This window comes from Gopherus flavomarginatus, chromosome 9, assembly GCF_025201925.1.
Source record: "Gopherus flavomarginatus isolate rGopFla2 chromosome 9, rGopFla2.mat.asm, whole genome shotgun sequence".
In the NCBI taxonomy this organism is placed as follows: domain Eukaryota; kingdom Metazoa; phylum Chordata; order Testudines; family Testudinidae; genus Gopherus; species Gopherus flavomarginatus.
Genome location: NC_066625.1, coordinates 88,088,248 through 88,103,404, shown reverse-complemented (window position 1 = coordinate 88,103,404; position 15,157 = coordinate 88,088,248). Strand labels below are relative to the sequence as shown.

General features: G+C 41.8%; 1 protein-coding gene across 5 annotated transcripts in view; it reads right to left on the bottom strand.

Annotated features, from left to right (window-relative positions):
• Positions 1–300: 300 nt before the first annotated feature.
• Positions 301–15,157, bottom strand: part of SMAD3 (SMAD family member 3) — a 288,894-nt gene continuing 274,037 nt past the window's right edge. For all 5 annotated transcript variants that reach the window (XM_050967589.1, XM_050967590.1, XM_050967587.1 and 2 more), the window contains 4 exons: positions 9,958–10,170; positions 6,999–7,136; positions 4,222–4,366; positions 301–435 (listed from right to left, as the gene is read on the bottom strand). In XM_050967589.1, the coding sequence (XP_050823546.1) occupies positions 312–435; positions 4,222–4,366; positions 6,999–7,136; positions 9,958–10,170 (620 nt within the window). In that variant the 3' untranslated portion in view covers positions 301–311. The remainder of the gene's footprint in view (positions 436–4,221; positions 4,367–6,998; positions 7,137–9,957; positions 10,171–15,157) is intronic.

Genomic DNA, 15,157 nt, shown 5'->3' with positions numbered 1-15,157 from the left:
CAACATAGGCACAACAAGGATTTAAATGCAGAATGTTTGCTTCACGCCACTAAAACGGAAGTCCATGTTCTTAGCATGAAAAACATCAGCTTCAAATTCTTACTCCAATGGCCCATAATATGTGCTAACACAGTTTCAGGGAAGTGGCTTAAAATGAGCACTTCATTTAAAAATAACCTCTTGTTTTTGCAATTCATGTTTTTTCTGATCATGTGAATACTATGGAGAATTTATTTATTATGCTTTTTGCTAAGAGTTAAACTGATTCCATTTTCCAGAGTTCTTGTTTTGCCCCTCAAGGAGAGGTTTCCTTAAGATACACTGGAACAACGAATGCTTGGGGAACCCATTTGTGTAAGGACCTTGTCTAGCCACTGCAAAGGGCCATTAAGATGCAGTTCAATCCAGCAGGGGGTACTGGTCACAGTCTGCCGCCTACAAGAATAAAAAAAGAACAGAAATGTAACTTATAAAACTTTAAAAATATGAAGAGATTTTACAGCTACTAAAACATCCTTTCCTGCTTAGACAATGTCCTTCTTCTCTATAACATGTTTTGTGCATATGCTGCCAAATGCTTTTTACAAAAGCCCCAAAAAACCCTTTCCCCCTTCCATATGCTTTACAATCATGGCAGAAGATAACTGCAATAGCATCTACTTACTACTTAAAGATTTCTGAAAGGAGGCAACATTTGAGCCTCTAGATAGAAAGGAAGGCTACCGTCTAAATGCCTTTCACAGACCTTGTCTCTTATAATTAGATTGGATCTCACACTTCACTATGTGTGTAATTTAAAAATAAAAATCAGGATACCCTCTCAATGAAAGAATTGGGTTTCAGCAGCTGGTTAAAGTTCAGATATGGCAGAATTTTTGAAAGATTTATGGGGATCTCACCCAGCTGACATCTACACCCACTCTGAAGGCGTGGCTTGGTCTGCACAGCAGGACTTCTGCAGAGAACAGCTTGGCAGTGTGCAGAAAGAGTTCAGACCCATGCACTGGATCTCTGCATTTCCCACCCTTCCCCCCTCCACAGGCTCTGAGTCCCTGCAAGTGCAGTAATTGGTGCAGTTATGCTGTTTCCAGGGCTGTTGTAGGGAGGAGAAAAGTTTGGATTTGACCAATTGAATAAATGGAGCACCTAAGAAGCAGAACTGCCAGGCACTGTAAAAATAATTTTTTATTATACATACACACACAACTAGACCAGTAGGTATTTCAGAAACACATCATTAATCCATGGGATGCCACTAACCTGAATTTCTGAAACAATTCAAGGAGCTGAGAGGTGGAAGCTGTAGTGAGTGGATGGAGGAGGCTTAGCCAGAGCTGTTGCCTAGTGGAACTTCTATATCTCACAGAACTGAAAAGAAACCTCTGCAGGGTAATTGAGCCCAGTCCACTGCCTTCACCAGCAGGACCAAGTACTGATTTTTACCCCAGATCCCTAAGTGCCCCCTCAAGGATTGAACTCACAACCCTGAGTTTTCTATCTTGGCCTGCATCCCCTTCCTTCCTCAACCAGCCCTCCTACTAAATCCTCCCCCATCAGGTCAGATGCCATTTGGAGCAGGTGATGTGCCTCCACAAGGCATGAGGGCCACGGAGCAGGGAGAGGAAGACCAAGGGACAGGATGGGGGAAATCTCTCCTTCTGCTTGAGAGCAGCAAGTTGGATTTCAGCTTTTCACCAAGGGAAGGCTTATGGGTCTTGTTCTGGGGCTGGGGGGCAGGTGCAGCTGTTGCAGAAAAGGAAGAGGCTGGAGAGAAGTGTACTCTGTATCTCAGCTTAGAACCCATCCTCAGTCTCTTATGCTTTAATCATTTAAGAAGAGGAAGCCAAAGCCTCAGTGGCCTTGGGAAAAGCTGCTGCTGAAACAAGACCCTAGCTGGTGTTGGGGTAATCTCTGAGGGGCTGCTACATGCGTTGTGCAACAGCTATTTGAGCTGCAGAACAGCAGTGAGAAGACCCCTTCTTAGCTGCCTACATGGGCAAGAGCTGCAATCTAGTCTATCTATGAATATATATCCATTACCCTCTGATCTTAAAATGGAGACACTGCCTGGAAGGCACCAAACCCATTTCCAGATCAGGCGTGGCTGACCAGAGCTGGCAGCATACTGTGTGCTGCCACAAGAGTGGATGTACTGGCAGGGTTTACATAGTTCAGTGCCCCAAGGGTGAGTCTTGTGTACTAAAAGATGTCTCCTGAGCCACCTGGACAAAAGGATTGCAAGGGAGAGTGAAGCAACTCCCTCGCTCACTCTGACATTTCAGTGAAGCATAATATCCCCTTCATGGCCATTATGAAATTAAAACGCCCACTGAAATTAACACGGAACATTTATCTGCTCCTCAAACACTAGCTGACAAAGAGCATACCAACAAGTGCCTTAGCACCATTACATACAAATCTATTCTTTAGCATGCTGTTTCCCCCGTCCCCAAGTCTACAACATTATGCTTTATTTTGACTCTCTATTAAGACAATCAGACTTCACTGACAGCACATCAGCTTGAAGATGGATTTCAGTAAGTTAGCCCAGGCAGGCCTTCTGTTGCTATTTGGCTTGCCTGCATTAGGCTCTGCTGTCAGAGAAGAGCCTGTGTGTCATGGACTTCTTATGCAATTGCCCCCCTGATCGCTGGAACACAAGAACACTCAAACATCTTGCCAACAGATTGCTCAACTGGTTAAGCAGCTAAAGCACAGATTACTAGAACAATGCTCTGGATGCAGCTTTCAATAAGCTTTTCAGATGAATCAGTTCAACAAATAACTGTGCTATGACAAAGACAATTAGACATAATTTCTCCTGGCACGGAAGCAAAAGTTGGGCTTTGCTATACAGTAAATGGGAGTGTAGAGTTTCACTGACTACAATACTCCAATGAGATAGCTGACTTCCAGTAAGTCATGCTCATCTGGATTTCATTAGAGACCATGGCTGGGAGCCACAGCTGAAATGGTCTGGCCTGGGTGCAGAAGATTTAAAAACAAAATGGACTCCAAACATCTGGAGAGATAAAGGAAGTGGGAGAGTAACGCGAGAGGCCTGGGCTCCAGCTGATACTATAGCATCATCCCCTTCCCTCACAACCCCTTCTGCTGCAGGAGACTGTAAAGAAGAACCAGTCAGGCATGTCTGCAAGCATATCCAGAGATAGTAAATATCACCCCAGACTCTTTAAATAAAGCTGTAGATTTAAAGGGACACCATCAAATAATTATTTTTAAGAGCAGATCTTGTTTTAATCCTTTGTACGTTGTTCTGTCACAAAACAACCTTTATTTCCTGACAAATTTCACTTCCCCCATTTGGCATTAGCAAATATTGCCTTTCCTCCTTTGTGACTTATGGAGTATTTGTAAGTGCTGTTTGCTTGATAAATGCAATACTACTCAGGATGGCAGTATAAACTCTGGCATTTGTTTTTAATCTGTGCTCTCTGTACGGGTACTGTAGTATTGGGAAACACCACACTGTATGTCCTAACTACAGTGGTCATTATTAATTTGTCCTCTCAATAGTCCTTTCCACAACTAAAGAACAGCAAGCCAGATCAGTAATTACAAGGACATTTAAACAACAACTGCCATGTAGCAGGCAATGAGAATAGGGCAAGAAGAATTAGATTTTACCAAAATTTTTCAATGACCCTAACCAATATCTTAAAATGTAAATTTCCAAGACAATCTGCTTTCAATTTAATCCCACAAGTCCCTGATAAAAGAAATGTTAAGGCTAAACCTAATCCACTAATAAATAGTCACAATGATTCTGCTCATTAGAAACTCCAGCAATCAAATTTAAATCTAACTTCAAGAAATAAATAACATGTAATTTTTCTTACATCTGGATTCACCTACAGTTAAGCTCCAGTTAGAGATCCTGTACTGTACAACACCATAACCAGATATACATCCTCCCAATGAGGAATGGCGCAGCCTGTACTATATTGGATTGATCTGCTTCTTCCTCTCATTTCTCCAGTTATGGAAACAAAATTAAAACATTTGAAAAACAGGTCCCTAAGAAATGCACACCATCTGCTTTAATAAAACTACTGCTAGCTTAGTCTCCTACTCTAAAAGTAGCATATAAAGACCTTGTTGAGCACTCTGACTCCCAAAATCAAGGACTGGAGCATGCATGATTCATGATAATAAGCACAAATGTTCTGTCTACTGAAAGTTGAAGACAAAAGATCTGACCTGTATTCAGCTCCCCAGCCCTTGACAAAGCTCATTCGGATTGTGCACATTCTGGTCAGCTGATACACAGCCTCGAAACCCTGATTCACAGACTGAGCCAAAAGGGCTGCAAATTCCTGGTTGTTAAAAATCTTCAAGTTACACCCTGTCAGAAAAGGAACATGACAACATGGCATTAGTGTAACTAAAATAAGAAATCCCATTTTTTTTCTGCCAAAGGAAAGAAACCACTTAACTCCGCTCTCCCCATCCCCAAATCATATTACATTATGGACAGATTGCATAAATAAGAAGCAAGCTTCTAAAAGAAATTAAGTTTGGTTATGAATGCAACACCTCCACAATTCAACCCCTAAAAAATAAGGATATACCAAATGATGGGCCTACTGCCCCTTCAGCATGGTTCTGTTGACTTAGAACAGACTGCATCACAACATGGCACTTCCTTCTACCTCCCAAAGATAAAGAAGGTGCACTACACAAAGCACATTCATCTCCCCTGCATTACAATGCAAACCTTGATTACAACCTCAACCCTTATTATTTGCTAATTTTGCTGACAGTGTAATTATGGAATTAGTAGAAATGTACAAGCTAAAAACAAAAGAAACCATAAAAGCTGAATTTAGATGGTATCCATTAGCAGAAGTCATCATCACCCCATCCTGTAGACAGTTAGTTGCCAAAATAGCTCTTGCTGTCAGAAGTCAGATATCAGGACTACATTATATAGTTTGGTAGCAAGTACTATGGTTAAGAATGCAGAACTGTTTCATTTATAACCCTCTTTTCACTTGTTCATAACGTTCCAAAGATTTCCCCTTCAAACTGAAATTTTCCATACTTGGTCCCAGCTGAAAGCTAAAGAAGAATCCATTCAGCTGGTTTTGAGTTCTGGGTAGTTGAAATATAACAAGTTTCCCAGTGTAAAAAATTATTGCCACATTTTTTTTTACCCAGAATACTTAAAAACTGCTGGACTTAGAAACTTGGCACAAGACTAGTGTTCATTTGGGAGTCTGTCCAAGTTTGAAAAACAAATGCTCGGATCAAGATGAATAATAAGTGATTAAAAAAATCACACTTGAACATGCTTTATGAGCCTGACCATAACTGATATTGTCACCTGTTTGGGGATCAAACCATTTTTGCTGGGAGCATGTCTGCATATAAGGACCTGGCGGCTACAGGACCTAGCTACCCATTGGTTGAGTCTGGAAGAGTTCTGCTGAGAAAATCAAGGAGCAGGCCATCCTAGAACAAATCTTGCTGGGAGGTATATGGAAGCTTGTGTTCAGTAAGAGGAGAAGCTTCAGGGAGAGCAGACCTGGGGGTAGGGGGATGCTCCACTGAAGAGCGAGAGAAGAGCCAGGAAAAGGCCAGTGAGGAAGCCGGGGAAAGCACATATGAAGAGGTCCTAGAAATGAAAGACAGGGCAGTTTGTATTACAGGCAGATTTCCCAATTGTTTAGGGTTCATGGGCTGGAAACCCACAGCATGCAGTGGGCATGGATTCCCCTTATGCTGCCACTCTCTAAGGCTGGGATACAGCAACGCTTGTGAACAAGGGGAAGAAGGGACGGTTTGGAGTTCAGAAAAGGCTGGACACTGAGCCCAAGAGGAGGGCTAAAGACTATGGTGGAGGAGTGCAGACCTGCAGAGGAAGTTCTGTGCCAGGCACAAGCCTAGAGCAAAAGATTGAAGTCCATAAGCAAACATAACCCAATTAATTTTGGAGCTAGTGGACTCTTGTGATTTAGCCAGAGGGTTAAGTCACCTCAGCAACCTAAAAGCACTGGAAGCTGCTCGTGAACCATCTGAGAAAGGAAATTGAGACCACGGATGGGCCCAAAGCCTCCAGCAAGAACACTACCTCGAGGGTGGATTTGCTCATTATTTCAAATATTATTTTCTAAATACTTTTGCCATAAAAAAATTGTTTTTAAAAGAGCTTAATATGCTCATGCCCTGACTTAACTAACGCAACTCACTCACATATATAAATGTATTTTTATTTTCTAAGTAAAGCCTATTAAAATCCCCCGTGTCTGACGAAGTGGGTATTCACTCGCGAAAGCTTATACTCCAATACATCTGTTAGTCTGTAAGGTGCCACAGGACTCTTCGTCGCTTTTTACAGATCCAGATTAACACAGCTACCCCTCTGATACTAAAATCCCCCTGTGACTTTTCAGTAGGTTTTAGATAGATATAAGTACTACAACCATGACAATGAAATGGCATCATGTGTGGTTTCCCGAAAATAAGATCAATACACTAAAAAGTGTTAACATAAAATAGAAAAAGGAAAATAACAGAGAACAACACAGGTGCTTCTAAATTAAAAAGATTTTCTTCATACATTCATTCAGCAAAAGGTTTAAAAACATTTACTACTACTATTGTATTACTTATTTGTGTAGTACCAATAGTTTGCAAGGCACATCCAGACTAGGAGCTTACATGAATCAGAATCTATTTAAGGTCCCTTACACATTTATCTTTACGAACCAGGACACTGGTGATGGCTTGATATACAGTACAAACTCTCATAACAGTAACTTTACCCTTCATGCTATCAAGGAACACTGCTGAAGTTGTGGAGATGGCATAAAATAGGTTTTAGGTTTCTGATTACTATAAACAAATAGTATTAATTAAATCTAGTTCACTTTCTTAATAGCTCAACTTCTGTATGCAGAGCTCCCATTCTTCACTTGTAAAGGTTACATAGGATAGTGCATGCAGCATAAGTGAGTAAAGCCAGGCTTGGTTACCTGGTGGAATCTTGCAAACAGTTGCAGGGTGCCAGCCGTAGCGTTGGTTACAGTTAGGAGATTGGACAAAAATGGCACTGTCGCTAAGGCACTCAGCAAACACCTCTCCTCCAATGTAGTACAGCCTTACTCCTCTTCCTAGAAAACACATGGCACAGTTTCAGTTTAGTCAGTAGTCAGCAATGAAGCATGCAGAAAACATTTATCATATTCAAAACCTCAAACCCTTGGAAGAAGCATTTTTAGAAATCTGGTTTACTTCTGAATCAAAAAGGGAGAAATCAAGCAAGGTCAATGAGGATGGAAAACGAACATAGTAATTTTGTTTTCAATGGGATGTTGGGAACAACAAACTTCTGTGAGGCCTTCAAGCTGAGAAAGATGTGTGAAGCGGAAGAGCAATTTAGGAAGCCAGAAGCGCATTCTCCAGCCACACTGTCCTTTGCAGCATACACTGCATAAATCCGTCACTTTGAGAGGTGCCTCCCCTTAGCCACTCCGATATTCTCCATATGAACTTTTCATCAGTTCAACACATGGTTTCAACCTCTTCCTAGGGTCACCACAGATGTATGGAACTATTTTTAATTGATTTAGAATAAAATTATATAAGGCTTCTCAACCATTGTGTTTAGCCTGAGAGAACATTCACTATATCCTTAAACGCTTGAATTCCCATGGGAAATATACAAACGAATATAATAAATATAATCTGAGTTGAAAAATCCTAAATTGCAGGTATCAATCTATAAAACTCTGATAAACCTCTGCTGTTCTCTCTCACTGCTAGTGTGGAAACTTTGCATTCAGTCTTGTCTGAAGCATATGGAACCTGCTGAATTTAAGGATTAACTTGAGTTTCTTGGGATTTCTCACATCAGGAACCATTTTAGTAATGAAAAAATTAAAATGCCTGTTAAGTGAAGGAGCCACTGGTTCTGCCCCAGAAAAGGGTACAAAGAAGAACAAAATCTGCTGGAAGAGGGTTTGCTTTTTTGGCAGGAGGCAGCAGGGCCGGCTCTACTGTTTTTGCCGTCCCAAGCAGCACGCCAAATTGCCGCTGTGGACGGCGGGGACAGTCTGTGTGCCTTTAGGGCAGCACGCACGTTTCCGTGGCGGTGGCAATTCAGCGGCTTCTGTCTTCTGGATGAAGAGAGAAGCTACCACCAAATTGCCGCCGTGGGCAGCTGAAATAGAAGCTGCTGTGCTGCCACGGAAACGCGCTTGCCACCTAACTGCACACGGACTGCCCCTGCCATCTGCGGCGGCAATTCGGTGCGCTGCTTGGAGCTGCAAAAACACACGGACTGCTGCCCCTTGCAGATTGCCGCCCCAAGCACCTGCTTGGAATGCTGGTGCCTGGAGTTGGTGCCTGGAGGCAGAGAAACTAACTTATACCGTTAAGTCGCATAGGAAGGGCCTAATACTGCCCTCACCAGTGTAAATGGGGAAAAACTCCACTAACTTTTACACCAGTTTAACCAAGGACAGAATTGGGCCCTAACTTGCTATTTAATGTTCAGCACTGTCAGGACTTCAATCTCCTCTTGCTTTCCATGGTGTAAATCAGGAATAGCGCCACTGAAGGAAATGGAGTTATACTTGTTTAAAATGCATGTAGGTGATGGATGATCTTATAAAAACCTAGATTATAGAATCATATCATGGTTGGATGGGACCTCAGGAGGTCATCAAGTCCAACCCCCTTCTCAAAGCAGGACCAATTCCCAACTAAAGCATCCCAGCCAGGGCTTTGTCAAGCCTGACCTTAAAACCTCTAAGGAAGGAGATTCCATCACTTCCCTAGGTAACCCATTCCAGTGCTTCACCACCCTCCTAGTGAAAAAGTTTTTCCTAATATCCAACCTAAACCTCCCCCACTGCAACTTGAGACCATTACTTCTTGTTCTGTCATCTGGTACCACTGAGAACAGTCTAGATCCATCCTCTTTGGAATCCCCGTTCAGGTAGTTGAAAGCAGCTATCAAATCCCCCCTCATTCTTCACTTCTGCAGACTAAATAAACCCAGTTCCCTCAGCCTCTCCTCATAAGTCATGTGCTCCAGCCCCCTAATCATTTTTGTTGCCCTCCACTGGGCTCTTTCCAATTTTTCCACATCCTTCTTGTAGTGTGGGGCCCAAAACTGGACACAGTACTCCAGATGAAGCCTCACCAGTGCTGAATAGAGGGGAATGATCACATCCCTCAGTCTGCTGGCAATGTTCCTAATTATACAGCCCAAAATGCTGTTAGCCTTCTTGGCAACAAGGGCACACTGTCGATTCATATCCAGCTTCTCGTCCACTATAACCCCTAGGTCCTTTTTTGCAGAACTGCTGCCTACCCACTTGGTCCCTAGTCTGTAGCGGTGCATGGGATTCTTCCGTCCTAAGTGCAGGACTCTGCACTTGTCCTTGTGGAACCTCATCAGGTTTCTTTTGGCCCAATCCTCTAATTTGTCTAGGTCCCTCTGTATCCTATTCTCTACCCTCCAGCATATCTACCACTCCTCCAAGTTTGGTGTTATCTGAAAACTTGCTGAGGGTGCAATCCACGCCATCCTCCAGATCATAGATAAGACTCCCATTGATTCAATGGGAGTCTTTCCATTCCAGTGGGATTTGGATCAAGCCACTGTTTTCTATTCATGAGGGAAGAGGTAGGAAAGAGTAAAAACACAAGGAGATCTCTCATAACATTTAGAAATAAATTTACTGATAGATACAATTCAACTTCTATTATGTCTAATAAATCTATTCTAAAACATCTTTTTATTTTACTGTTGTAAAATACACTTTTATATTATGGAATTTTAATGTTAAAATAATGGAGAAACTTAACTAAAACTGATCAAGCTACACAGATGGCTGATTTAATCTTCAGCACTCTGTATCCAACCCTCTACACCTTCCTCTCCCACTCAACAGATGGTAATAGCAACAAGAAAACAGGCATTACCAATGTGTCGTCTTGTGAGCTCCACTGCTGCATTTCTGTTCACATTAGACAATAAGCCAAGACAGAAGCGTTCCGAGTTAGAGGGATCGGTGAAGCCATCCACGGTCATCGAAGGCTGTGAAGCATGGAATGTCTCCCCTACTCGCTGGTTGAGTTCATAGTAGGATATAGAGCACCAGAAAGCTGGCTCGCAATAGGTAACGGGCTGCAGGTCTGCACAAAGCAAACAGGAAAGAAATCAGAGAGGCTCTTTGAAGAAAATGAAAGATTTAAGATTATTATTCAGCTCCACTGCTTGTGTTTATTTAACAAACAAGCTTTAATTACTTGACAGATTTGAATGGGTTGCAGCAAGAAAGTTACATCAACCGCAAAGCAGTTGGCATGAAGAATAATCACAAATAGCCACCATTACCACTTAACAGACTTAATTTACCACCTATAAAACTGAACTCACAAACTATGAAACACAACATTAATTTCAGGTAGCTACTGTGCTATTTAAAAAACCTTACCTAAAATCAATGGGCTAAATTCTGCGCTCAGTAACATGTATGTAACTGAGCAAAACTTTGGCCCATTGGTCCAGCTTCTGAGCTCACCGGTGGTTTGATTCAGCCTGTGGTTCCAGCTGAAACGAGCTGCACCATCTTATTGCACTGAGTCCTTTTGAAGAGGACAGGAGGGGTGTGAATGTAAGACTACAGAAACTGAAATTCTTCTACTCCTGCTAAAGTCAATTCCAGTAACAGTTGATAGTAATTTAATCTCCTCATCCCCATTCTAAGCAAGTGAGGACATCTTAAAAACACTCGAATGCTGCTCCTTGGTTGGGGAGAAGATTTAATAGTGAACAGAAAGCACTATCTTCCCCCCTCCCACTACCAGGTTCCCCTCTATGGTATTTCTTCAGTGCTCTGGGCACGGGGTTATAGAGACCAGCTCTGACAAAGACAGGCCCCACCTCTGCTCCTCTCTTCCTTGCAAAGAAGAGCAGCCCAAGAAGAGAGGTTCAGTGTCATTTCTTATATAAACATCTGTCGCCAGCTCCTTAGCTTTTAAGAACAGACATATGTCCTGGAAAGTTTAGCCAATTAAGAGAAAGCGAAGCTGCTATTCAGCCGTATCCTGCTCAAGTTCACACTCAGCTATACCCAGAATGCAGCCTTTACACTAGTACAGTCCAAATGATCTTTGCATTTATCTGAACCAAAAAGACAATTATGTTAACAAGTGTTAACATATCCCAGTAAGTGGGATACAGATGCAAGGATAGCCACATACCTCAAAAAAACACTACCAGCACCATGTGGAACTGTGCCTGCCTCCACTGAAATCAATGGCAAAATTCCTACTGACTACGGTGGAGGCAGGACCAAGCACTATTTTATACTCCTTGTCATAAACAGATAGTTAAGGGTCAATGTCTCTTTTACCTGTAAAGGGTTAACAAGCTCAGTGAACCTGGCTGACACCTGACCAAAGGACCAATTGGGAGACAAGATACTTTCAAATCTTGGTGGAGGGAAGTCTTTGTTTTGTGCTGTTTGTTCGGTTCGTTGTTCTCTCTTGGGATTAAGAGAAGCCAGACATGCAACCAGATTTCTCCAATCTTACTGAAACAGTCTCTCAGGTTCAAGATAGTAAGTAATAGACAGAAAGCGCATTAGATTTATGTTTGTTTTCTTTATTTGCAAATGTGTATTTTGCTGGAAGGATATTTCACCTCTGTTTGCTGTAACTTAGACTTAGGCTGGGAGGGGGAGTTGCTCTGGTCTAGGTACAGCTGAGACCCTGTAAACATTTTTCCATCTTGATTTGAGAGAGATAATTTTTACTTTTTCTTTCTTTAATTAAAAGCTTTTCTTTTTAAGAACCTGATTGATTTTGTCTTGTGTAAGACCCAAGGGGACTGGGTCTGAACTCACCACGGATTGGTGGGGGAAAGAAGGGGGAGGAAAAGCTTAACTCCTCTCTCTTTTAGGATCCAAGGAGTTTGGATCAGTGTACTTCTCAGGAAAAGTCTGGGAGGGGGAAGGAGGAGGGAAAGGTTAATTTCTCTCTGTATTGGGATCCAAGGAGCTGGGATCAGTGTCTCTCTCTCAGGGAGAATCTGGGGGGGGGGAAGGTTATTTCCTCTCTGTTTTAGAATCCAAGGAGTTTGGATCAGGGTATATCTCAGGGTTCCCCAGGGAAGGTTTTTGGGGGACAGAAAGTGTACCAAACACTTTATTTTGGTTGGTGGCAGCATTATCAGATCTAAAATAGGAATTAAGCTTAGAAGGGACCATGTAGGTCCCCACTTTCTGGACGCTAAAGTTCAAAATGGGAAAGAGACCCTGACACTCCTCTAAACCAGAACTAGTATCAGTACAGATGCAACGATCTTTCACTGTTTCAGGTATTGTGTAAATAGCGCCCTTACTTCCCTGAACTTTCATGTGTATCCCCATCACTCAGTGTCATCCCATTTTCTATTAATATGAGACTAGAGTACCAGACCAGGACTCAGGAGACTTGGGTTCTAGTCCCAGCTCTGCCACTGGCCTGCGAGGTGACCTGGGGCAAATCAATTCTCCCCTCTGTGCTCAGTTTCCTCATCTGTAAAATGGGGATAATAATACTGACCTCTTTTGTAAAGTGTTTTGAGATGTACGGATGAGAAACACTAGATACGAGCTAGGTATTATTACTCTGCTGATTGTTGTCCTCTTCCCCTACTTCACAGATGCCCTTCCTTGTGGTCAGTCTCTGGGGGCAGGTCTCTGACAGTTCTTACCAAAGCCCCAAATATGTGAGGGAAGCCAGCACCAGTTACTGCAGATAGTCTGTAATAACGTCTCTCCACAATTTTTGAGGGAAAAGTGTGTTATCAGGACACCTGACAACGTGCTGCTGGTTCCTTAGGAGAGGTGCTGTCCAAGTGCCACAGCACCCCAGGAATCTAAGCAGCAAAGGACCTCTCTGTGAAGGCAAAGGACCTCTCTCTGAGGCTCCTTGACCCTAGCACATCCTACCCAAATCCAGAAATTTTGAAAGGGTGTGAGCCTGTTCTTATCTTTTTCTATTGAGGGGCAACCTCTGCTCCCTTTGGTGAACAAATTAAAAGAAAACTACTTCCCAAGCTAAGGCTGATATTTCTGCTCTCTTAGGTGGTATATGCGTGCCCGCATAAGGCCCAAAGGAATCAGAGTGTAACCCTCAGAGCATAAATTAACAGAAAGTAATTCCATAAAATGGAGTATTTATTTACTTATGGGGGCCCTGGCCTCAACTGAAGAGAAATGTATTCTAGAACATTCTTATGAGCATAACGTAGGTTTCTTCAAACATAAAGCAAAAAATCTTTGAACATTTCCCCTCACACATTTACATGCTATTGTACAAATCCACAAGTCATCAAGTACAGTACATGCTGTTCCTTTTCCATCTCTGCCTCCTTCTCCTATGTTACTCATTTAACTGCCAAACTGGGATTGCCATGTCTCAAGCGAGTTTCTACAATTTTCACTGATTAGCAGTTTTGGACTGAGGCACCTATCTGTGAGTGCTGAAATCATTCTGACAAATGTATAGCAAATAGCAATGCTAATCAAGGTAAATTAAATCATGCTCATTTGCTTTAAAAAAATCCATGCTTGCTCCTATCCAAGAGCAAACATTTCTAAATAAGAGTCTAAGTTTTATAAAAGCAAAATAAGTTTTTAGCCCTGCAAGTGGTATCTTCAGAGTGATGCTGCCCTTGCGTTGTAAAAGCATCCATAACCTGTGGTACTGTATATACTTTTGTGGTACTTTCCTTCAGCAATCACCTCCACTTGGGTTGTGACTCAAGGGGACTGCGGGTCCCCACTAAAGGATGTACAGAAATTTCATGTCTGGCTTAATTTGCAATTTTAGGAAAGACAGAAACCAACAAACTGACCACTCATGAATCTTGTTGGAAATGCACTAGTCTCTAAGAAATGCAGCTGAATGTTTAATGATGCTGCCTTCCCTATGATTGTGGTATAAGGCTTATGCTAAGTTTTAAGCCATCATGGAAAGGGTGAGTTACCTCCTGTGTTAGAAGTGGTCTATACGTATCATTTTGATTTTTATGCATTTGGTTCTCAGGCAAGTAAGAACTTGTAGTAATGCTAGATCCACACAATGCCCACAGGGACTGTGCAAAGAGCTAAAGAAAGCATATGTAGTAACCAGGTAAATCCTCCTTCAATCTTCCACACACATGACTGCCAATCCATTTCAACTCTGATACACAAGATGCTTGCTTTTTCCTGTCCTGAGTCCCTCACAAGAAAGGATCCCTATCATGCTGAATCGTGAGGTCAATAAATGTCTCCTGAGTACTGGGATGAGACCCATCCAACTTATTCTCCCAAAATCTCTGAGCTAGACCTCTAGCAGTATTTCTGTTGGCTCAGATGCAGAGGAGAACAACTGCAGGCTCTTTACATCAATCTAAGTAAAAATATAAAGTGAATTGATATAACAAATCACTTCATGCTATTCCCAGCACTCACCCTGCGGTGAGATAGGTCACTGAATTTATCTCAGATCTTATTCATGGAAATTTGGTGAAGTACTTTATACAAAAAGATGGAATGGAACTGGTGGCTCCTTTCTGAAAATTCTTGCATCAAGAAAGAAATGGCACTTGTAACGTAGGATCAGAGCAGCAAGCATTTTTTATGTTTATAATACACTGTGCTTGTCGGAAACCCAACATTTTTCCCACTCAAAACTTTGTGCGGAAAATGGCCATTTAAAACTTCTGGTCCAAAAATTTCACTTTTCCACACTAAATATTGAAACCAGTCAAAACAAAAGTTTCTCAAAGGTGTGAAAAGGTGGGAAAAAACCCTCAATTTTTTCATTCTGTTTTTCAGTTGGAAAACATTAAAAAAGTGTGAAAAGGGGTTTTTCATCACACTTCCCTCGCAATTTTTAAGAGAGGGAAGGGAGGAAATCCCTGAAAATCCAAAAACTGAAAATTGAATGTTTAGGTTTTTCAGTTTCCAAAAAACTGATATGAGATGACAGTCGAGGCAAAAATTTCTTTAATTTTTGAAATACTGACTCTATTCATTTATAATTTACCTACAGGGAAAATTTTATCAAAATTGATATTTTTCTGTGGAAAATTTCAGCCAATTCTAATGATATTCAAGAATTGTATTAAATTACAAAGATGGTG